General features: G+C 31.9%; 1 protein-coding gene across 1 annotated transcript; it reads left to right on the top strand.

Annotated features, from left to right (window-relative positions):
• Window positions 1-13,878: 13,878 nt before the first annotated feature.
• On the top strand, window positions 13,879-25,380 carry LOC134726480 (uncharacterized). The gene is made up of 7 exons (XM_063590886.1): window positions 13,879-13,980; window positions 19,663-19,718; window positions 21,615-21,708; window positions 22,346-22,439; window positions 23,650-23,729; window positions 23,942-24,035; window positions 25,348-25,380. The coding sequence occupies exons 2-7, from the start codon at window positions 19,706-19,708 to the stop codon at window positions 25,378-25,380; spliced, it is 408 nt and encodes a 135-aa protein (XP_063446956.1). The 5' UTR covers window positions 13,879-13,980; window positions 19,663-19,705.
• The last annotated feature ends 366 nt before the right edge of the window (window positions 25,381-25,746 follow it).

Below are 25,746 nucleotides of genomic sequence, written 5' to 3'. Positions count from 1 at the left end.
TGTAGTATTTTTCTTAGAACGAATAACATACCCCTACAAACCGATTTATTCTTATTCTCATTTAAAACAGAATTCACACAAAACGTTCTGAACGATAAAACGAAAAACACATTTTTGGTAAGTTTCTTTTTATAATATCATCTCATGCAATAACCAACATGATAGTCAGTACTTACATATCCTATTTCTCAGTGAACTTTATTATAAATATACTCTCTCAACTAGAGACAATCTCTGCTTTATATCTTGATAATTTTCTTTATATTACAACAGCTGGAAAACTTCAAACTAGAATAAACGAAACATGTGTTTATATATATAACTAGGTACTTTCCGTTTTAAATTTGACATTGTTAAACGCATGATGTATCATGTATTCGAATAAATTGACAAAATTAGTTGTACATCATACTGCCAAAGGATAAACCTTGTATCTGAAATATTTATCGATAATGGAATTTAATGTTCTTTTTTTGTAAAATATTGGTATTGTTTTAAACTTTTTATGCATAAATATCATATTTATCTATTATGTATTTTCTGATTGTTCAGTATATTTTTGTTGCATGAACCCCTTGAGGGACTCCTTGGGGGGTTCACCCTTATATATTGGCAAGTTTGTGATGTGTCTATGGGCCACCCGATATCTCTTGAGTGGAAGTCGGATTGTCATGATTTTCGATCTTCTGGAAAGTTTTTCGATCATTTGCAGGTTGTTATCTACCTTTTTGATATTATGGCTAGGCTGCCGTAGGTATTGTATATATAAACAGTCAAATTAATTGGAGAGTAAAATAATACAGACTAAGATGCATTAAAACCATCGTTAAAATATTAGAAATATTTTCCTTTTCACAAAACATTTGTGTTTTAATAATGAGAATGTTTATTAAATATTTAGTATAACGACAATGCAATTATCTAATTCATGCTTTGAGACAGTCTCTCTACTGGTGTGTGTGAAGTATAATTAATAAACCTGGGAATAGTAAATTGACAAGCAAGGATCCAGAATAAACTGATTATTTCTTAACTTTTAACATTCAAGATTTATTATTTCAACCATACCATGAGAAAATGTCTTAAAGCATGAAGAAAATTAGAAAACAATATTCCTGTAAAAGATATATATCTAAAGTCTGATACATATAGAATAATAGGTAGTTTTGTTTTTGATACTGACTTTATCATGTGAAATATCTAGACGAGCCCGTTAGGGCGAGTTAAGATATTTCACATGATATATTCAGTATAAAAAAAATCGGAACTACCTATCATTCTGTTTATCGGTAATTATGACGTCACACAATGTATTGCCTAATATTTTCAGTGATACAGCCAGTACGAATATGATACCCGAAAATATTAGGCAGTAAGATCAAAGGGAAAATATACGAATTACCGACTAACAGTAATATAAGAGCATAAAGATAATCAAACAAAAGGACTTTTCTGTATATTTTTTTAAATATCAAGTATTATGATTCTATACAATTATATAAAGGATGCTTTGAGACGGTCCCTCCGTAGGTTTTGTTTTTAGTATTTCATACAGGCTGTTGTGCATTGTGACAGTTAACCTGGGAATAGTTAATTGATAAACAATGACCATGAATAAATGAATTATTTCTGAGCGTTGATCATTTGATATTTTGCCTTTCAATCATAGCATGAGACAATGTCAGAAAACATGACGAAAATTTAGAAAACGATGTTCTTTTAAATATATTTATCTTAGTTGGAAAAACAGTAATCACAAAGCAGGAAGATAAAGAAAAAAGAATTTTTCTGTAAACAATATTTTATTTCATTTATAGATACTAAGACAATATTCGTATTTAAGTTTTAAACTGAAACTGAATTTATTCTTAAACGAATATAAAAGAATATATGTGTGCATTAATTTAAATTCAGCACACTGTTGTAAGAGCTTAATTGACATCTGGACATTTTCGAAATGCTAAGAATTTTCTACCCAAGGAATAGATTACTTAACATTGTACTTTATTTGGTCTTTTAGTCGAGCATCACTGATAATTCTTTGTAGACTGGAAAACTTGCATCTGACCTGAGTACTTTATTGAATTATTACAGAAGAGCGTCCACCATGCACTTGCACAGCACTATAATTAATATAGTGCAATAGAATGATAATACAAATGGATGAAAATTATATAAACATGTAACTGTAATTTACAAATATTAAAATAATGTATAACAACAAAAAAAAGAGTTTACTGATTTTTATCACTACTACGATGAGGTTGAATTTATCATCCACGAACGGACTTGTCTTAGAAAAAAATATATATCTGTACTGTAACGTCACTTTCAGATAAAGATATGTGATTTGGTTTTCTGAGACAAGTGCTTTTCACCGTCCACAAGAACTTGCGGTCATTCGATGTTCAGTACTTCAGTACTTTGATTCATATCTTTAACATAAAGATGTTCTAAAAAAGTTATAAAAGATAACAAGGGTTTTATATATTTTACAAATGTCTTATTATCTTTATTTTATCTTGATTCATTTTGAGAACTCAAATCGTATCAATGACATACTGCACATTTAAAGATTTTTGAAAACTGGGACTCAGTTAGCTGGCAATTGTTTCATGGTGCTATAAACGGATGAACAAGAGGGTCCGAAATTCCAACAATACAAAACATGACAATTGAACTTTCTTAATTTATAATAAGTAGCAGGAAAATTACAGAAGGATTTAAGCCTTCCCTTTCGTGTTAAAGTCTGTCACAGTTTTCTTTTCGTTATATATTAGGTGGTTTTTTTAAAGAATTTTGACTAAATATGAATGTTACGTCGATTTCAAGGCGAACAAGATTGCATCAATTCAAGATTGTTGCCACACTTTGAGGATACTTTGGATTGAATCACATGAACTTCATGCCTCGCTAGCTTTAATTAAAAAAACCGTCTCGCTTTAACAGTAGCCGAGAAAGGGGGGACCGATATATCTAAATATGGCAATATTTAACGGAAACTGTCAAAACATAAAGTTTAGAATGATAACATTTAGATCCAATAGAATATATTTGCATGAAATTTTATATTTTTTAGAATAATGTTGGCAGCAAATCCCTTTTATGAACATTTAATTGTGTATTTAGCTATATTTATTGAACCATTTGCCTTCATAACTAAACACATCGAAGCTTACGGTTTATACCGTATATCCCGCAATGATATTCATTGAATTTATGACTCTCCGTTCGGAAAATAAGTTGATGTTTCTAATTTATACGAATATCGTTGAAATATTGAACAAAAAGATAAATGCATATCAACAACTGTGGAATAATGTATTGATTATAAATGTACTTTGTCGGTAAACGTGAAATTATTTGTACGAGCTTTAGAAACAGGACGAAAAGCGAGGCTTTCCGAATTTTCTCCTGTTTCGCAGCGAGAACTAATACATTTTATATTTCTGACAATGTATATATATTGTTTACAATTTAAACCTGGTATTTGAGCATAAGTTGTTTAAATCTTAACCATTGTCTCTCATTTTTACAATTATTAAAACGCGGACTCGAAGAAAACCCCAAAATGAACTATTACCCAGAAAGAAATATCCATATTACCGATTGATCAACATGAAAGCGGGTAGCGGGAAAATTTATTTGTACATGTACAAACAAAGCAAAAAAAATGTTGTTTACCTGTTATTTGTATACACTAACTAGTTAATTGCAGGATAAAAGCGAATTACTTAACTGTAACCATTTTTTTAAAACTGGTGAAAAAATTAAATGAAGTAAAAAAAAAATTAGATTACCTGACTATGCGGTATGTTTTTTTTGTTAAAGGCCATAAGGGGATCTATTGTTATTTATTTCTTTGTCTTGTGGTCTCTCTTGGAGAATTGTCTCATTGGCATTCATACCACATCTTTTTTTATAGATAGTCAGTTTTTTTCTGAAATTCAAAGGAAAAATTATGTTATGATGACCATTTTAGCAACGAAATTATTTATTTATTCTTATAGACAACAAAAGAAACGATATGCACATCACTTATAAAAAAAATTAGAAGAAAACAATAAGAATTAACTAGAATATGTATTTTTTTGTATCGTTCTTGATGACACGGTTCGAAAAGTTACCGAACAAAATACGGATAAATGAAAGTCATTATCTGGAGTTTCAAGTTGCGGGATTTAATTTCGAGTATGGCCAGTTAAGGTGAAACAAGGCTGATAACCATTTCATTCAGAAGAAATATGTGTATGCGTCATTTTTTGTGAATAACAGGATACGACCGTCAGGATACGGCAGTTTTTAATATGAAGAAAATAGTTATTTTAAGAGAAAATGCAGCTTTTTGTTACACTCTTCTACCTGTCTGATCCAAAATCGGATTAAATATTTCCAAAATCCCTGTTAGTTTTAAAAACATTTGACAGATAAGAGGGGCGGATCACCTGACCAACCCTTTTCAGGATACACACCCGTCTCAACACGCCTTGTCAGGGACGGAGGAAATAGTAAGTCTTAGGAAGGTTACTCAGAATAATATTCACAACTGTTAAAGGAAATGAACGAAAATAAAGTCTTAAACATTTTGTAGGATTCCTTAGCTGCTAAATGAATCGTGGGAGACGTCATTACATTTGTAGCATTAATCTAGTACACGTTTCTCGCTACATAAAAACCCTACTGGGAGGGTAATAACAAATCATCCTGGTCTCTTGTGAAGATTTGTCCCATTGGCATTCGTACCACATCTTCCTTTTTATATCGTATTGATCCTTTCGGTTGCACCTCTTGTCCGAGGTGATTAAGGCAGTGAGGTCGTTAATACAAATCAGAATTAATCAATGCCCATGCTACGTCAATCTTCAAAGACCCAAATGTTGCTAAACACCTATCCGACCTCCTTGATAAATATGTTATTGTCCCCGCAGACAAAGCCCCAAATAACACCGATTCACTTGGAAACTCAACATATACCCTCACGACACTTACCAAAGAGGAAATCCTGGATAATCATAGGTCTGTTCTTTGTTCCGTTGGTATTTCAACCAAAGTTGAAGAACTGGATCTTCCATCACTGTATTAGATACCTAAACTACATAAGTGTCCTTACAAACAACGGTATATTGTTGGGTCTTCCAAGTGCTCCAAGAAACCTCTTTCTAAATTATTAACATCTATTTTATCAGCAATCAAAGACGGGCTTTAAAGTTATTGTGAAACTGCCTATTCTAGAGGTGGCGTGAATTAGATGTGGATACTTAAAAATTCCAAAGATCTTTTAGAGTACATACAATTTAACTCTCTTTCATCTTGTTACAGTATTAAAACATTTGAATTTTCTACTCTTTACACAAGTATTCCACATTCCAAACTAAAAGACAAATTAAAAGAGTTGGTATTACTTTGCTTCATAAAAAAGAATGGCCAACGTAGATACAAGTATCTTGTCTTAGGGAGGGATAAATCCTACTTTGTAAAGAATAACTCTGATTCAAACAAAAAATTCTCTGAAACCGATATTATTAAGATGCTTGATTTCTTGATTGACATACTTGTTACGTTCGGAGGACGTGTTGTTTTTTAACAGACTGTCGGCATCCCAATGGGAACAAACTGTGCCACCTCTACTTGCTGACTTGTTTCTTTATAATTATGAGGCTGACTTCATGCAGGAACTTCTTAGGAAGAAAGATAAGAAGTTAGCAATATCTTTAAACTCTACTTTCCGCTATATAGATGACGTTCTTTCATTCAACAATTCAAAATTTGGTGACTATGTGGAACGCATATATCCCATCGAATTGGAGATAAAGGATACTACAGATACAGTTAAGTCGGCTTCATATCTTGACCTACATCTAGAAATTGACAATGAGGGTCGGTTGAAGACAAAACTTTACGACAAAAGAGATGATTTCAGCTTTCCAATTGTGAACTTTCCATTTCTAAGTAGCAACATGGCCAGCAGCACCTGCATACAGGGTATATATAATATATAAATCTCCCAATTGATACGATATTCCCTTGCTTGCATTTCCTATCATGATTTTCTTGATAGAGGGTTACTGCTCACAAGGAAGCTATTAAACCAAGAGTTCCAAATGACGCAGTTGAAATCATCCCTTCGTAAATTTTACGGACGCCATCACGAGTTGGTTGACCGTTATGGAATAACCGTTTCACAAATGATATCGGATATGTTCCTTACGTCGTAACTACAATCCCCTTCCCTTTCATAAATTTGACCTACCGAATTAGACTATTTACCGGATTTGTAATCACATAAGCAACACAACGGGTGCCGCATGTGGAGCAGGATCTGTTTACCCTTCCGGAGCACCTGAGATCACCCCTTGTTTTTGGTGGGGTTCGTGTTGTTTATTCTTTAGTTTTCTATGTTGTGTCATGTGTACTATTGTTTTTCTGTTTGTCTTTTTCATTTTTAGCTATGGCATTGTCAGATTTATGAGTTTGACTGTCCCTTTGGTATCTTTCGTCACTCTTTTTTTAAACTAGAGTCGTGTCTGTATATTTGTTAAAATTTCAAAGCATGGATTCACGTATAGTGTCTTTGCATCGGAACTAAACACATTTATTTAAAAAAAAACACATGTTGGCATGACACGGGTTATGTTCTATTCATGTATTTTATGATAGTATGATACTAAACCCCTAATGGGAGGGATTGTGCCTGATATTCATATGATGAAGACATAATTTTCCTATCAGTTTAATTGAGGTCTGGAGCTGGGGTACAAGTTAAATCGGCACCTAAAGAAAAAGTCAAATCGGCACCCGGTTAAATCGGCACCTGGTCAAATCGGCACCTAATTATAGTCAAATCGGCACCCATTCAAAGAAAAATCGGCATCTGATAATATTTGATATAATATAAATAATTACGATATAAACAAAAAAAAGAAATTCATCGCACTAATCATTAAGCAGTTAGAATACATTTATATGTTTATGTGTTTGAAGTTCTTATTCATGAATTATTGTCATTTTATTTATTTTCTTTGACATCGGACTTCTCTTGAACTGAATTTTAATGTGCGTTTTGTTCTGCGTTCTGGCCTTTGTATGTCTTGTATGATTTTTAATTTTTGTTCTTGTGTATAATTCGGAGTTTAGTATGACGTCCAATACCACTGTACTAGTATACATATTTTTAAGGGGCCAGCTGATGGACACCTACGGGCGTGGGAGTTTCTCGCTACATTGAAACCCATTGGTGGCCTTCGGTTGTTGTCTGCTCTATGGTCGAGTTGTTGTCGCTTTGACACATTCCCCATTTCCTTTCTCAATTTTATGCATAACGCACGCTCTTAAAGAAGAGCAAAATAATTTTCCATAAAACTAGATACATTATATGTATATAGCATTTTTACACCAATCAATATATAAAAATCCACAGTTTTTTAGAAAGGTCAAACTTTTAATTTTCTTTATTTTCAAAATGCATATCATTTATGCGTTTTGTTTTATTCTGTGTCAAAAAAGCGTTTACCAGAACGTAATAGGTGTTTATAGATATATGAAGATGTGGTGTGAGTGCCAATGAGACAACTATCCATCCAAATAACAATTTAAAAAGTAAACCATTATAGGTTAAAGTACGGCCTTCAACACGGAGCCTTGGCTCACACCGAACAACAAGCTACAAATGTATAAAGGGCCCCAAAATTTCTAGTGTAAAACCATTCAAACGGGAAAACCAACGGTCTAATCTATATAAACAAACCGAGAAACGAGAAACACGTATATATTACATAAACAAACGACAACTACTGTACATCAGATTCCTGACTTGGACAGGTGCAAACATTTGCAGCGGGATTAAACGTTTAAATGGATCCAAACCTTCTCCCTTTTTCTGAAACAATAGCATAACATCACAACATAGAAAAACATACGATAAAATATCAATTGGCAGACTTTGCACATAACGTAATAGGTGTTTGCACATAACGTAATAGGTGTTTGCACATAACGTAATAGGTGTTTGCACATAACGTAATAGATGTTTGGACATAATGTAATAGGCATTTGCACATAACTTACATGGTGTTTGCACATAATGTAAGAGGTATTTGCACATAACGCAATAGGTGTTTGCACATAAAGTAAACAATGTTTGCACGTAGGGTGAACGATGTTTGCACACAGGGGGGACGATGTTTGCACATAAGGTAAACGAGGTTTGCACAAAACGTATAAGTCGTTTGCACATAATGTAAAAGGCATTTGCACATGAATGGCCACAGAGAGTATCAACTGTACGGCAAAACGCATATGAATTATACCATGATGTATTATGTTTTTCACTGGACATACATATGTATAAACACAACATAACGCCAAAAGACTATAATATCATGAGATTTACATAGAACAAAGGTGTATTAAAACAAAACGTTTAGAACATTTGATAACAATAACACATGAGACAGGACGCAATTATTAACTGACTTACGTAAAAGAAGAATAGACACAACATAGATAAAATATGAGAGAATGTAAAGATAGTTGATCATAAAGTTTCGAAGTATTCACATAATATATAGTAGTTACAGCATAATGTAATGCATACTTTACACAACAAAGTTTAGCAATGACATATCATACAATTGTTTGACCAAACAAATTACTAATTTGACATAACACAGAGATGCCGTGTCAGGAAATAAAGGCATCTGCACATACCATGAAGTAGAAATGACAGAACGTAAAGGCAAAGCGACAAAAAACATTAAATATTTATACTATAAGACAGTTCCGGAGTTCCATACTATACATTAAAATAAGGTATATATATCAGTAAAATTACCTGAACAATACTATAGCTGGAATGATACACATAAGTTCTTCAATAAAATATCCGATTCACGAGAATAATATAGAAAACATGAAACTCACTCTAGCTGGTATATAGCACGTAGATTTTTTCAAACATAATATGTGAATTGTTGAAAATGAGGTTTCATCAATTTGTCAGGTTTCACAGTAATGAGTGACTTATATATAATGTAATTGTTTGTTTAATAAAAATGGTTGAAATAATTGCCATGCAGAATACTTAATAATACTACAATAATGTTTAGTTTTGATTAAAACTTGAATTTGTGAATATATGCCTTGAAGATGATACAAGTTCATTGTTACTACATTCTGGAGATGCTATAAATGCATTTCAAAACAGGATTAAAAATCTGAAGAAGGTTTCTATTTTCCCTATGGTAAGTCTGTTTTAGCCTTGAAGAGGCCAATGTAGTCAAAATAGAGGAGCATATAATGCTATTTCACTGATAGATGAGAACAAAGATATGGTATGATCACTTAGTCTAATAAAAAACTCAATAATTGTCAATTGCTAATGTTGAAGGAATCACTACATTTCTACCAAAAAAACCTAGAGCAGCAAACAACAAGACAAAAACTGCATTTTTATAAGTGTGCATGTAAAACAAACTTTGTCGTAGAGCACAAACAAAATTTTCCTAAAGACATTTGACTAACAGGTTGAACAACTGGTTTTCTTAAACCCTGGTGACTGCCATTCATGATTAACAAATAAATTGATCACAACAGGTAACAAAATGGATCTTTATATCAATTCCAACCTTCAAAATGGAAGATCTTCTTATGTGGTCTGGATGGGGTTTTCTGAATATAGAATAATGAACCAATACTACAGAAAAAAGGGGGAAAAGAAAGACCAGTGAAACAGATTAATACGGGGTGTTGTATTGATAAATAATAAGGGACTTTTTTTAGAAAGTGACCTACATTACTGAACAATACAATTTGGAAAGACCCCAACTATATAAAATAATTAAAAAGATGTGGTGGAATTAACTATCTGACTGACTTGAAATGACTGCAGATTTAAGCATTTAAATGTAACATATTTAAAGGTCAACCTAAATCCTTCAACAATGAGGAAAACCAAAAACTCATATCTGAGTGGCTAATAAAGATGACACAATGTGTTTCCATTTAAACAAAACTAAAATGCTTTGCTGAGTGCAGCCTGATAAAATTGCAGTGGTAGAACTTGGAATGGGTGGTACAAATTTGGACACAATATTGAAGCTTGATACTATCTGCATTTGAATTGTGATCCCAATTTGACATAATTTATGTTTCTGACACAAAATTAATTCAGTCAGATTTTACAAATCAAATACATTGCAATTGATGATTTCTTCTTGAAGCTTTTCAAAAATTTTAGATTTGACAAACAAATTAAAAAAATAAACCCCCTAAAACAGTATGACAACCCTTTCAAAAATGTTGATCCCCCTTGGAGCATTAGCCATCAAGCTCAACCTGGCCAGTCCTTATTTTGATGTATGAAACCTTGTCTTTAAATTTTATTTTTAGAGAAATCAATACAGTCTTAAAATTTAGTATTGTCTTGAAACATTAAAAATGCTTGTTTTTGGATCCTTTTTTGTCCCCTGGTGAATTCCTGCATGTTTGGGGCAGTTATTATTATAACTCAAAAACTGAATCCAAGCCTTCCTTTTGTGATATGGAAATTTGTCATACAATGTCAAATTTCCAGCTGACTTTGCAACCATAAATGTCCTTTTTAAATACATCATACATGTATTTAAATGGAATAGAATCATAATCATGGCTACGATTACAAGAAACATTGCCAGCAATATTTAACAGTAATATCTAAATATGATATTAAATTCCTGCATCTGATCAGCATTTAATTATGCTAATAGTAACTTCTAAAATAAAATTGACAATTAGGACTTTCCAACCCTTAAAACCCATTTAAATACATGTAAATTAGACCGTTGGTTTTCCCGTTTGAATGGTTTTACACTAGTTATTTTGGGGCCCTTTATAGCTTGTTGTTCGGTGTGAGCCAAGGCTCCGTGTTGAAGGCCGTACTTTAACCTATAATGGTTTAATTTTTGAATTGTTGTTTGGATGGAGAGTTGTCTCATTGGCACTCACACCACATCTTCCTATATCTACATCATATAAGTATTACAAATGAATATGCCATCATCATCATGGATACAATTTAAAATATTTTTATCAGGCTCAGCAGTATTTAAAATTAGATTAAAATCTATTAAAACAAATCCTTATTAGAAGCATTTCAAAGTAATATCTAAAAATAAAATTCCTTCATATAACAGAACAAATTCTGAGTATGAAAATTTATTACCACTGATCCCTTTGTTATTGTGCATGTTCAAATCAATGAACCTTAATTCATATATTGTAACCTTCAGCTGTATACATTTATAAAAACTGTATATTATAAATGTTTTATACCATAATTTAGTATCAAAGTCAAGGACCATATGCGCATAAAATCATTTGACCAGAACAAAATTCTAATCATAACTTGATCCGTAACTTGTCATGATATAACAACATTCCAATCACAGGGGCAAAATGATGTTGTAAAAAATCTGCTTTTATCATGAATGATGCACATTAAAAAGGGGTACCACGATTTCCTGAGAAATACAAGAACAATGTTAAATTAGTGTCAAGGGCCAAAAAACGTTTAATTATGCTGTCTTTATTTAAAAGACACAAACGATACACCCACCTGACCATTGGCAATTATAAATTTAATTAACAATTATTTAACTGTAGAAGTAAATAGCGCGCCAAGAAAATGACCCAAAATGACAGAACTCCAACTTAAAAACTATATACAGTGGCAATTGTCAGAATATTAGGAAGGAATCAGTATCACTGGCGGATTCAGGGGAGGGTTCAGAGGTTTTCACCTGTTTTTTTGGACGATCAATGCACTTGAATGGGGACCAGAGGGTGATTTAGGGGTTGGGGATGGGGCAGGCCAAGGGCCCCCTCCCCTTTTAAGATAAAAAAATTTGGTTGATTATATTGGGAATCACTGAAGTGTGACGGGAGCGGCCCCCTCTTAGGCAGCCAGTGGGCACCTTTAAAGAAAATTTCTAGATTTTCCCCTTGTGGACCTATAGTTGGTACACCCCCATCCCCTTTTTTGAATGGCTGGATCCGCCACTGAAAATGCTGTGGCCATGCACAACTTTATTATGTATATGAACATCCTACAAAATTGTAAGCGATAGCCGGACAAACAAAATTATGCATCTTACAACAGGAGTTTGAAATCCTATCAATAAGGGGGTGAAATATACCCTTATTGAAAGGATTTGAAACTATTGTGATCTTACGGACGAACAGACGAACGGACAGTGGTATAATTATATACACCCAACCTCTATTTTGTTACGGGGGATTAAAAATTATCAATACGCTTACGCACACACTTATTAAATATGTGCATGCATACGTACTATATATAGTCTGCACGTGCTTGCGTGTTTAAGGTTTTCCAGTTTTCAAAAAAAACACCTACCTTTCTCAAAGTTGCTTGTTGTAATGAGCCAAAATATGCAAATCTAGAGAGCTTCCAATGTATTTCTATGTTCCACGCACGTTCCGCGTCTGCATTTTATGATAATAATCGTCGGTGAATTTTTAAAAGCCGAGGATTATGAAAAGCCGTAGATTTTTAAAAAGCCGAAGATTTTGAAAAACCGTAGATTTTGAAAAGCCGTAGATATTGAAAAGCTGAAAATTTTGAAAAGCCGAAGATTTTGAAAAGCCGTAGATTATGAAAAGCCGAAGATTTTAAAAAGCCGTAGATTTTGAAAAGCCGAAGATTTTGAAAAAGCCGTAGATTTTGAATAGCCGAAGATTGTAGAATTTATAATAATCGGCGGTATTGTCAAGGCCGAAGATTTATTTGTATCCATGTATTTCTAAGGGAAAAATAATAATAATAATCGGGGGGTTCACTGTGGCTTTCCATCGATGGAAAGCCACAGTGAACCCCCCGATTATTATTATTATTATTATTTTTTCCCCTTGGAAATACATGGATACAAATAAATCTTCGGCTTTGACAATCCCGCCGATTATTATAAATTCTACAATCTTCAGCTTTTCAAAATCTTCGGCTTTTCAAAATCTACGGCTTTTCAAAATCTTCGGCTTTTCAAAATCTTCGGCTTTTCAAAATCTACGGCTTTTCAAAATCTTCGGCTTTTCAAAATCTACGGCTTTTTAAAATCTTCGGCTTTTCAAAATCGTCGGCTTTTCAAAATCGTCGGCTTTTCAAAATCGTCGGCTTTTCAAAATCTTCGGCTTTTCAAAATCTTCGGCTTTTCAAAATCTTCGGCTTTTCAATATCTTCGGCTTTTCAAAATCTTCGGCTTTTCAAAATCTTCGGCTTTTCAATATATTCGGCATTTCAAAATGTTCGGCTTTTCAAAATCTTCGGCTTTTCAATATCTTCGGCTTTTCAAAATCGTCGGCTTTTCAAAATCTTCGGCTTTTCAAAATCTTCGGCTTTTCAAAATCTTCGGCTTTTCAATATCTTCGGCTTTTCAAAATCTTCGGCTTTTCAAAATCTTCGGCTTTTCAATATATTCGGCATTTCAAAATGTTCGGCTTTTCAAAATCTTCGGCTTTTCAATATCTTCGGCTTTTCAAAATCTTCGGCTTTTCAATATCTTCGGCTTTTCAAAATCATCGGCTTTTCAATATCTTCGGCTTTCCAAAATCTTCGGCTTTTCAATATCTTCGGCTTTTCAAAATCTTCGGCTTTTCAATATATTCGGCTTCCAAAATCTTCGGCTTTTCAAAATCTTTGCCTTTTCAATATCTACGGCTTTTCAAAATCTTCGGCTTTTCAAAATCTACGGCTTTTCAAAATCTTCGGCTCTTTAAAAATCTACGGCTTTTTATAATCTTCGGCTTTTAAAATTTCACCGACGATTATTATCATAAAATGCAGACGCGGAACGTGCGCGGGACAGAGAAATACATTCGAAGCTCTCTAGATTTACATATTTTGGCTCATTATATCAAGAAACTTTGAGATATGTAGGTGTTTTTTTACAACTGGAAAACTTACACACGCAAGCACGTGCAGACTATATAGTAAGTATGCATGTACATATTTTGTAAGTGTGTGCGTAAGTGAATTGATATTTTTTAAGCCCCCGTAACAAAATAGAGGTTGGGTGTATATATACTGTCCGTTCGTCTGTTCGTCCGTAATGAAATCCTTTCAATAAGGGTATATTTTATCCCCTTATTGATAGGATTTCAAACTCCTGTGCCTGTGGTAAGATGATCTAATTAAGATGCATAATTTTGTTTGTCAGGCTATCTCTTATAATTTTGTAGGATGTTCATATACATAATAAAGTTGTGCATGGCCACAGCATTTTCAGGGGCGGATCCAGCCATTCTAAAAAGGGGATGGACTTGACTTACTTGACTTAATCCACTTCGTCCCAAGGGGGACATAGGGCGACTACAGACTAAAAAGGGGATGGGGGGTGTACCAACTATAAGTCCACAGGGGAGAATCTAGAAATTTTCATTAAGGGATCCCACTGGCTGCCTAAAAGGGGGCAGCTCTGGTTACACTTCAGTGATTCCCAATATAATCAATTATTATTATATTTTTATCTCAAAAGGGGAGGGGGGCCCTTGGCCTGCCCCATCCCCAACCACTAAATCAGCCTCTGGTCCCCATTCAAATGTATTGATCGTCCAAAAAACAGGGGTTTCAACCTCTAAACCTTCCCCTGGATCCGCCAGTGATACTGATTCCTTCCTAATATTTTAACATTTGCCACTGTATATATAGTTTCTTAAGTTGGAGTTCTGTCATTTTGGGTCATTTTTTTGGAGGGCTATTTTCTTCTACAGTTAAAATATACAGTTTAATTAAATGCTGATCAGATGCAGGAATTTAATATCATATTGAGTTATTACTGTTAAATAATGCTGGCAATGTTTCTTTTAATCGTTACGCCATGATGATGATTCTATTCCATTTAATACCTGTATGATGTATTTAAAAAGGACATTTATGGTTGCAAAGTCAGCTGGAAATTTGACATTGTTTGACAAATTTCCATATATCACAAAAGGAAGGCTTGGACTCAGTTTTTGGGTTATAATAATAATTGCCCCAAACATGCAGGAATTCACCAGGGGACAACAAAGGATCCAAAAACAAGCATTTCTAATGTTTCAAGACAATACTTAATTTTAAGACAATTGATTTCTCTCAATTTAAAGACAAGGTGTTCATACATCAAAATAAGGACTGGCCAGGTTGAGTTTGATGGCTAATGCTTCAAGGGGGATCAACATCATACTGTTTTTAGGGGGTTTATTTTTTAATATTTTTTTTCAAATCTAAAATTTTTGAAAAGCTTCAAGAAGAAATCATCACTTGCAATGTATTTGATTTGTAAAATCTTTGACTAAATTAATTTTGTGTGAGAAATATAAATTATGTCAAATTTGGATCACAATTCAAATGCACATAGAATCAATCTTCAATATTGTGTCCAAATTTGTACCACCCATTCCAGGTTCTACCACTGCAATTTTATTAGGCTGCACTCAGCAAAGCATTTTAGTTTTGTTTGAATGGAAACACATTGTGTCATCTTTATTAGGCTGCACTCAGATATGAGTTTTGGGTTTTCCTCATTATTGAAGGATGTAGGTTGACCTTTAAACCTTAAATCTGCAGTCATTTCAAGTCAGTCAGATAGTTAATTCCACCACATCTTTTTAATTGTTTTATATAGTTAAGGTTCTGGATTGCAGTCTTTCCAAATTGTATTGTTCAGTAATGTAATTCACTTTTTATAAAAAAAATCCCTTATTATTTATCATATTATTAAATCCGTTTCACTGGTCTTTTTTTTACCCTTTTTTCTGTAGTATTGGTTCATTATTCTATATTCCGAAAACCCAATCTAGACTTCATAAGAAGAAACCCATTTTGAAGGTTGGAATTGATACACTACATGCATCCTGATCACTTCTGACAATAGAAACAGCATAGCTATACAATATACACTTGGCTTGTATGACTTTTACGTTGTTATTGAACACCTGTTCAAAATGTTAATTAGGAAATTTGGAACTCCAGTCAGTAGTAAATCAGTGCAGTTTAAATCTGCATCCAAAGAAATGCTAGGTCATGTTGGTACATGTATTGCAACCTTCCTATTTTTAAAGCAAAAAAAACAAACCCTACCTACCATGACCTACAATGTACTTAACCTATTTTGTCATAGATGCTTTTGGAAACACACATATTAGTTATTTTTGTCATTAAGGCTATCAATAGTTATGTCTGTACTGTAAGTGGATCTAAATAAAACTGTCCAATCTTATTTTTTAATTTCTGCAGCTCCAATTAATAACCAATAAAAAAATAAACACTACACCTTTATATCACAGTTACCATGTTTCTCTCAAACTATTTACTACAAATGTATATGCATGCTGATCACTTCCAACAAATATATATATATATATATATATATATATACATACATGTATCCCAACAAACACAATATTACCTAGATTAACCAGATTTACAGGGTGTCCAGAAATTGTGTAAAAAATAAATGTTAAGCACCTCATGTTTGTTGTTTACCATCTTTTCTGGGAAGTTTATTGTTTCCTGTTTGGTATCAAATACAAATGTAGATATAGAGATCCATTTTGTTACATGTTGTGATCAATTTATTTGTTAATCATATAAAAAAGAAGATGTGGTATGATTGCCAATGAGGCAACTACCCACAAAAAAAACAAAATGACACAAACAAACAAACAAACAAATATTTTATTTGCCAATCACTGCGCCCAGAATGCGCAGAATAATTATAATATAATTTTCAAACATAATGTAAAGTAAATTAAAAATAGGTTAAACAAAGTACATAATATGATTGATTTTGATTTAGTTGGTTGATATAATATTAAAGAAAATGAAGTAAGCAATTTGTAAATAATAAAACATATATAATACAATATGACCAATAGTCTGTTACTCTGGTCCCTTTATTGGACAGCACACCTCATAGAATATACTAATAATTTATCAAATGTAAAAGAAATAACTTATGTAAATATATATTTGATCATACATAATTTTATATAGAGAAATCTGATTTAATATTGTATTTCTGTTTATATTTAAAACCTCTAATAACTGACAAATTATTATCAAATTTTTTTTATCTTCATTTCCCATTAGCCAAATAAAAAAAGATTTGTTATCAAGTTTTGAAATATTTTATTTTTACTATATATTTTGCTTAGAAAGAGATTTCTAACATTATCCAGAGTTTTACATGTTAAAAGAAAATGCATCTCATCTTCTATTTCCTCATTACAGAGTTTGCATATTCTATTTTCTAGTTTAATATTAAAATAACGACCTTCTTCTATTTCAGGTTTATGAGCTCCAACTCTAAATCTTGTTTTAAAAACACATCTATAGGTTACTGTACGGCCTTCAACAATGAACAAAGCCCATACCGCATAGTCAGCTATAAAAATGGCAGTCACCAGGGTTTAAGAAAACCAGTTGTTCAACCTGTTAGTCAAATGTCTCTACAACAAAATTTGTTTTACATGCACACTTATAAAAATTGCAGTTTTTGTCTTGTTGTTTGCTGCTCTAGGTTTTTTTTGGTAGAAATGTAGATTCCTTCAACATGACTTACCATAGGGAAAATAGAAACCTTCTTCAGATTTTTAATCCTATTTTGAAATGCATTTATAGCATCTCCAGAATGCAGTAACAATGAACTTGTATCATCTTCAAGGCATATATTCACAAATTCAAGTTTTAATCAAAAATTAAACAGTATTGTAGTATTATTAAGTATTCTGCATGGCAATTATTTCAACCATTTTCATTAAACAAACAATTACATTATATTACATTATATATAACGGCGTTTTACGTTTCCGCAAATTGGCATTACTTTTCCGCGAAAAAAAGATGACGTTTCCGGAAAAAAAAGTTTACGTTTCCGCAAATAAATATCTTACTTTTCCGGAAAAAAAGTAACTATTCCGGAAATAATAAATTATTACTTTTCCGCAAATAATTAAGGAATACCTATTGATCGAAAGCAAAGCTATAATAAAAAATAAATAATTATTATGTATTAGGCTAAAGGTCATCATAACATGTAAGTAAAATACATCATTAAAATGTATGAAAACATATGTTCAAAAATATCTTGATATGAGTTCATTAGTCAGTTCTGGCAGAATATGTGTAGCCAACACGTCTTACAAAGTCCAAAGTAGCACATTCACCGTTTACAAGTTTTGTATTTTTTACAGGAAGGAGTCCATCTTCTCCCTTTCGTATTTCCGAACGGGTGCTTTTACAGTTAGAGTTCTCATCTTTATGTAAGATGTCTGCAGTTTCAATAACTACACATCGACAAAGACAAATATGGTAGGGTGGCTAGCGTAAAACTGCTCGTTCAGTTAGGCACGAAAAGACTCGACACCATTCATTCATTGTTCTCTTTTCCTCGGGGTCAGGAGGTGATAGGTAGAAATCTCAATTGCCATCTATATAAACTTCCAATATATAATCGGCAGACCTCATGCATTTATCGTCAGATGGAACATCGGCAATTAATTCAACAAAGCGTTCTTCAATCATGTCAGTTGGCAAGTAAGCCAAACCAAAGATTTCTCAATAAAGTTTAACTCATCCTTACCCGAGTCAACTAGTTATATCGAGTAAATTGTACCTAAACTGAGATCAGAACATTTTCTTTTTTAAAAAGAAAAAATAGATAATTTATCATATATGTACATTCAAATCCTTATAACTTACTAGGTAAATTTGCGGAAAAGTAATAAATACAAATTGCGGAAACGTATACTTTAAATTTGCGGAAACGTAGTATTGGGACTTTGAAAAATTAGCGGAAATGCAATACGCCCATATATAAGTCACTCATTACTGTGAATACTCATACTGACAAATTGATGAAACCTTATTTTCAACAATTCACATGATATTATGTTTGAAAAAATCTACATACTATATACCAGCTAGAGTGAGTTTCATGTTTTCTATATTCTCGTGCATCGGATATTTTATTGAAGAATTTATGTGTATCATTCCAGCTACAAATGTAAAGTATTGTTCAGGTAATTTTACTAATACCTTATTTTAATGTATAGTCGTAACTAGTATCTTATGTGATAAATATATTTATTATTGTTTAAAACTAGCTCTGTCGTAACCATGGATTTATTTTCTGAAGAAGGATGTCAATCTTAAGTTGTCACACGTTTAGATTTATACATATATATTTATGAGTACATTTCTTGTATATGAAAAATCTGGATGTTAATTATTGAACGAATTTCCTATGACAGTATACATGGGATAAGATGAAAAACCTGTTGCTTTCTTTAAGAAAAAGAAAAGCAATATGTGAACCTTAGACCTCTGACTTGTCACTTAAAGATTGTTACTGAAATTTTGTTTACATTTGAACTGAAAAAAAAAAATGACTTTACATAGAATAAGACAATGATGGTGTAAACTACCTTTATTAAAAATGTTAAAGATATGTACTTGTGTGTATTTTCTTGCACAAGTCAATTGAAGGTAATGTTGGACAGATATTACAGCACATATCATATCAAACACACCTTCAACATGTTATCAATAAATTTTCAATTTAGATTGCTATTAGCTGTTAAATCCTACAGAATATTTAATACTGTCATAGTCTTATTTGTTTTTTTCAGGTCCTCTGTCTGTATAATAGCACCATTACAAGATTAACTCAAGATGATACCTGATGGTTAGTGTTACTTATAAATATTTGAACTTCTGTAGATTTCCTGTTAAGTTTATGTTCAAACTATGCACTAACTAATGGATTTCTTATTATACTACAGTCAGGAATTTACTCATAAAATATTTTTGAAAAAGTTTTTAATTTACAGTGTCGAGTGAAATATTTTTTTTTGCATTGATTTCAGTGCTGTAGTTAATCATATTATTCTACAAAAAAGTTATCTACCTTAAATTTATGTTGTAAAATTATATTATATAACTATTGTAAAAATTTACTGATATATACAGTTTTGTTCTTTAAAGTCAAATAGTGATGTTTGTAGTGTATTTAGACAATATACGTATAGTGTCTTGAAATATGAAATTTATTTGTATGAGGCTTAGAAACGGGAAAATGCGAGGTTCTACTGAGCATTTTCCCGTTTCGTGCCGAATACAAATAAATTTCATATTTCAAGACACTATACGTATATTGTCTTTATACTGAAATCGAAAAAAAAAATGAAAAATGAAAAAAACATGTAACAAAAATTGTTAAAAAAAGTGTTTGGAATTTCCCTCTTGGGGTACCATTTTGGGGTATTTCCCTATGAGTGTAGTCCAGGTGGTAAGACATTGGTGTATTAAGGTATTAGAAAGGGAAAATGAACTTAATTATTGCGAACCCAATTGAACCTTTCTATAGATTCACCTGCAAGTTACCTGTCCATTTAAACTTTTGTAAGTTCTATTGTCCCATCTAACAAATACAACAGGTATTGTTCTCTGTTTAGTTTATTCACTCAGACCTTTAAATTTCTTCTAAGAGAAATCTATCACTCATTGATTAATCTACCTGAGTAAAAAATGTATCTGCTAAATTGATAGAAATTACACTTTTACTATGCATAAAAAACTGTGTATGAGTTTGAATGTATTATATTAACAATCTGTTGAATGTAAACACTAATTCAAACATTAATAAAAGTTGATTTCTGAAAAAAAATCAACATTATTCCTATTTCTAAAAAAAAAATTGATATAAAACCCCTAAAAATGTTGATGTTTATATATTAAGGCCTTCTTAAAAGTATTCTATAACTTAACAAAAACTGAAAGATGCAAATTTTCATATGAACAATACTTTTTTTTTTAAAAACAAACTTTTTATGATTAAATTATTAAGTATTTTGAACAGATTGAAAAAAGTATTATAAATGTTTAATAAACACGAAATCACAGGCATTTTTTTTTATGTGAAACATGTAATTTCTATCAATTTAGCAGATAAACTTTTTACTCTGGTAGATTAATCAATGAGTGATAGATTTCTCTTAGAAGAAAATTTAAAGGTCCTGGTGAATAAACTATACAGAGCACAATACCTGTTGTATTTGTTCAATGGGACAATAGAACTGCCAAAAGTTTAAATGGACAGGTAACTTGCAGGTGAATCTATAGAAAGGTTCAATTGGGTTTGCTATAATAGCATTTGATAAACATAATATATAAATAACCAATTTGAAGACATAAAAGTTTAAATTCAAAAAAGTTTGACCATTGTTACTTTACGTTGTCATGGTTGTGAGGTGATGTTGTTGATGAAATACAATAAGGAGGCGGGGTTTATAGGTCAATTGGGGTCATTGACGTATAAAGCTAACGTTTATACGTATAGCTTTATCTGTACAGTAAAATAGCTGATTGCAGTATAATTAAAGGTGTGTGATTTTCAGAAATTATTGTTCAGTTGTATTCTTCAACTTACCTGACCCCTTTTATATAACACAAAAAGCTGATTCAATAGTGTATAATTGGAGGAGATTTTACCATAATTTGAAGACAGAATTCCTTATACTTGTAATCTATTATCCATGAGATATGAAGTCTGTGTTTATATTCTGTATATGACTCATTTCAGAAATAAAGCAGTGCATAATTAAAATGTTTTATAAAGGATATCCTTATAGACTGATGCACTACATACTGGAAAAAAAAAAGAACTTTCAGATAAGGTATGTTGCTGTAAAATGTAATTATTTCCTTAACAGTTGAGACATACAATTGCTGATAGCCCATTTGCCAAATACGATTTGATTTGGTTTTTACATTCTTTAAAAAAAAAAAATACCATTAAATTTGTCCATCATAATCTATGTCTACAACGACTAAATTGGGTTTTGACAATTAAAGCATGTTTTACTAATATTTTGTGAAATTAACTTCTAATGTAAAAGGTATTTAGTTTAAAATCAAATAAATAATAGAAAAACATAAAAGTTTCTGACATTATGCACAGGTAGATTTGCTCATTCTGGTAGCTCTTCATTGCCCATAAAAATGTGTCTATATAAGGGAGACAACTAAAAAAAGGATCTATAATGACAGGGTCAATTACAGGAATTGCCAAATACATTATTGGAACATCATTGACAAAAATGGGTACACACACTTATGTCAGGATTTATTTTGTACATAAAAGCTTCCAAATTTCACTCCTTACACTTACTTTGATTATATTAAAAACTGACTTCTTTAGAAAATTTCTGATGCTTTTCCTGACTTTCCAAAAAGAAGTCAACATCAATTGGTTTATTTTCCTCCCTTTAATGATTAAATATTTTTATTCTGAATGATGTTATTTTTTGGCAGTTTCCAGTATTTGCAGCATAAAGTTATCCCCAGGTTAGGTTTAAAGAGAAGGAACTGTAGAATTGACATTGATACAGCAATCTCATTGGCAGTGGTAAGTGACAATTAAGGGCATATTATACAGTTTTGATCTCATATTGAAATTTTGCAGACAATTTGAATATAGGCTTTTTTTTGCCTGATTAAATCACATATGTGAAAAAAAAATATACCTTGCTACTTTTGAGAAAATGAGGTTGAAATTTTATATATTTGCTCAAAATAAGGATTTGTGGACATATTTTCCCTTTCGACAGAAAGACATGACTTTTTTGTTTTAAAAGATAAAAGCTAGCTACTTTTTGTTGAATTATTTGTAAATTCTGTTTACGACTCGCTTGACAGAGACACAGGTATGCTGATTCCGGCGTCAATGACGATGAAGGAATCAATATTATTAGTTTGTAATTAGGTCTACTTTATGGTTAACCTTTAGTGGTAAGTCAAAGTTATTTGGTATGCAGTTGTATAAGTATTGACACATGTCATTACAATCATGACAATGGAGATTATTTGGCACCGCCCCTCAGTAATGGTTTATTGACTTCGAAACATATTATTTTGTGATTAGGTCAGTTTATGATGAACCACTAATGGTATGTCAAAAATATTTGGTATGCAGTTGTATCAGTATTGGCACATCTCATAACCTTGGGGATTATTTGGTCCCATGCTGTCAGTTATGGTCTAATGACTTTGAAAATTGCTTCCCCTCATTTTTTTTTTTTACTCTGAAATGTTTGCTAAATTTCATTTATTAGTTTGTGATGTCAGAGGTCACTTTGTGGGGAACCACTAGTGGTAAGATAATGAAAATTTACTTGCAGTTGTATTAGCATTGGCATATTTCATTTCCATGGAATTATTTGGTCGGTGAATCTTAAAAATGATGACATACATACAGCATTAGAACAAACTACCATAATCAGTTGAAAAAAGGCTAAGATCAGGGGTTGAAGTCATTAAACTTTGCTCAATGCTTGAAGCACAAAAATCTTGCTCGAAACATGAAATGCTGTTCCCATGCTGTAATTTGATATGGAGACTGAGTTAATGAATGAAATTTATACTTGCTTCAAAAAAAACTTGGTTTGGAGAAGCCTCTGTCACATAAAACAGCTGACCTAAGTCTTGCTTTTTTTTCCAGTCATTGAAGTTACAGAAACAAACATATTATTATTTTGGTGTTTACTTTTTGGCTATTTCACTATTTATATAACTTCATTGCCTTTTCCTAAAATTGCTTTTTTGTTTTGTTATTTTAGAGTGAAATCCAGAATGGTTGTAATGGATGTGAAAATTTACGTCGTTCACTGAAAATAAAATACCACTTGCAAATAACAAGGTAATTCTATATTTTTATGAAATGTTGTTATTTATTATAAACAGTACTTGACATCAAATACAAATATGTTCATGATTGTTTATAATGGATATCGCACCTTGATCCAACTACATTTGTAATGGACCATTGTGGTTCCTTTATATATGTAATATGTTTTTCACATGCATTGTACACTTCTTTTTCAAATGATTATATAGATATATTTTTTTTAGGTCTCTTTCCAGGGAACTTGTTAGAATTTTAGATGCTGATGGTATTGAAAGACGTAAAGGTAGAAGATTAAGGAGAAGAAAATATATATCCAGGGTAACATATCATTTAAAGAAAGAAAAGTTCAGTTCTTATTTGTAGGTGTTCGACGTACATGTTGATTTCATGTTTGGAGAACAATAATTGATCTATGCATTTTTATCAGACAAATTAAAAAGGTCATATTGAATTTTTTTTTCAGGATCCATGATATCTAGTTTTATGTGCATAGAAAGTATTAATTTAACTGTTAATACATGTATTCTGCATTATGTTTTGATTTTAAATATATCCTTGTAAGAGGACTTTTAAGTAGCATACTTGTACAAACCTTCAAACTTTAAATATAAACCTTGATTTACTGCCACATCCATTCATAATATGATAATTTAATTATATAATGTAAGAGAAATAAATCTTCATGTTACTGAGATACAGTGTCTTCATCAATTTCAGTCTGAATTGTGTCATCAACATCATTGCAGTAATTAAACACTCGTTTACTGGACATATAATGGTGTACTGTGGTCCGTCTTTCATCAACATTTTGGACAATAACTCAAAAACCCTTTATCTTGCAAGAAATTTTGGTGAATTGTTTATATCTTTTGACATGAGCTCCTTTACCATTTTTATAAATTTTATATGATACATCTCTGAGTTACAGGGTTCATTCAGGAAAAAAAGGAAATTTTCCAGTATTCGAACAATAACTCCAAATTTTATGATTTCAGTAGTCCTCATGAAACTTTGGTGAATTGTTGATATCTAATTATGTAAGCTCCCTTTAGATTTTTATAAATTCTAATTTCCACTATGACATTAAGAAGTAATTGAAGTTTATTCTATTAAATATGTAACAGACGTATCATGTGCTCAAGGCACAGCTGTTTATTAACTGTTTCATTTAATATATTATTCCTCAATGTTTTTACACATATAGTTTTGAATTTTCGTGCAGTTATGGCTACAAACCTTTTGAAACAGGTTCATAATTTTACTTTCTTGTGTACAATTTGGAAATAAGTATGGCGTTCATTATCACTGAACTAGTATATATTTGTTAATGGGCCAGCTGAAGGACGCCTCCAGGTGCGGGAATTTCTCGCTACATTGAAGACCTGTTGGTGACCTTCTGCTGTTGTTTTTTTATTTGGTCGGGTTGTTGTCTCTTTCACACATTCCCCATTTCCATTCTCAATTTCATAAGTATGTATAATGTTCTTGTCGAAAACAAAATTTTGAATTTCAAGTCATCAAGTTATAAACTAAAGTGTATGTTATTATTCCTCATGCAACTTACTTTATTTTACTTGAAATTCTACACAGTCCTGTTAGCCTTATTTGGTTGTGTTCTTTTGTTTTTCAGGGTCCTAACTATGTGTGGCACTTGGGTAAGTAACATTATATGAAATTAATGTCTCAGACAGGGTATATATTATGACATTCCAGGCTAAAATTGTATATTTCATCAAAATGTATACCTGTCAGAGATATTATTAACACATGGCATGGATTACCCTTGCCTTAATGTTTTCTCCATATGTAACAGGGATCATGTGCCAGTCATGCTTCAGTAATTCCCCATATAATCAAACAAATTTTCCCAACAAAAGTCGTCCATCTCCTCAATACATTTGCCTCTGCAAACATGTTCTATTTCAATTCTGGGTGAAAATATATTAAATTGAAAGATATACTATTAAGTAGATGATTATTTCAAAATACCTTTTTTTTTGGTATGGTGGGTTTCATGTCAAGCAAACAT

Source organism: Mytilus trossulus, chromosome 7, assembly GCF_036588685.1.
Source record: "Mytilus trossulus isolate FHL-02 chromosome 7, PNRI_Mtr1.1.1.hap1, whole genome shotgun sequence".
In the NCBI taxonomy this organism is placed as follows: domain Eukaryota; kingdom Metazoa; phylum Mollusca; class Bivalvia; order Mytilida; family Mytilidae; genus Mytilus; species Mytilus trossulus.
This window is presented reverse-complemented; position numbering and strand designations above follow the sequence as displayed.

Coding starts and splice junctions, on each gene's coding strand:
- LOC134726480 (XM_063590886.1), top strand. Junction 22,440..23,649: donor CAGCAATCTCATTGGCAGTG/GTAAGTGACAAT, acceptor TTGTTATTTTAG/AGTGAAATCCAGAATGGTTG. Junction 24,036..25,347: donor GAAGAAAATATATATCCAGG/GTAACATATCAT, acceptor TTTGTTTTTCAG/GGTCCTAACTATGTGTGGCA.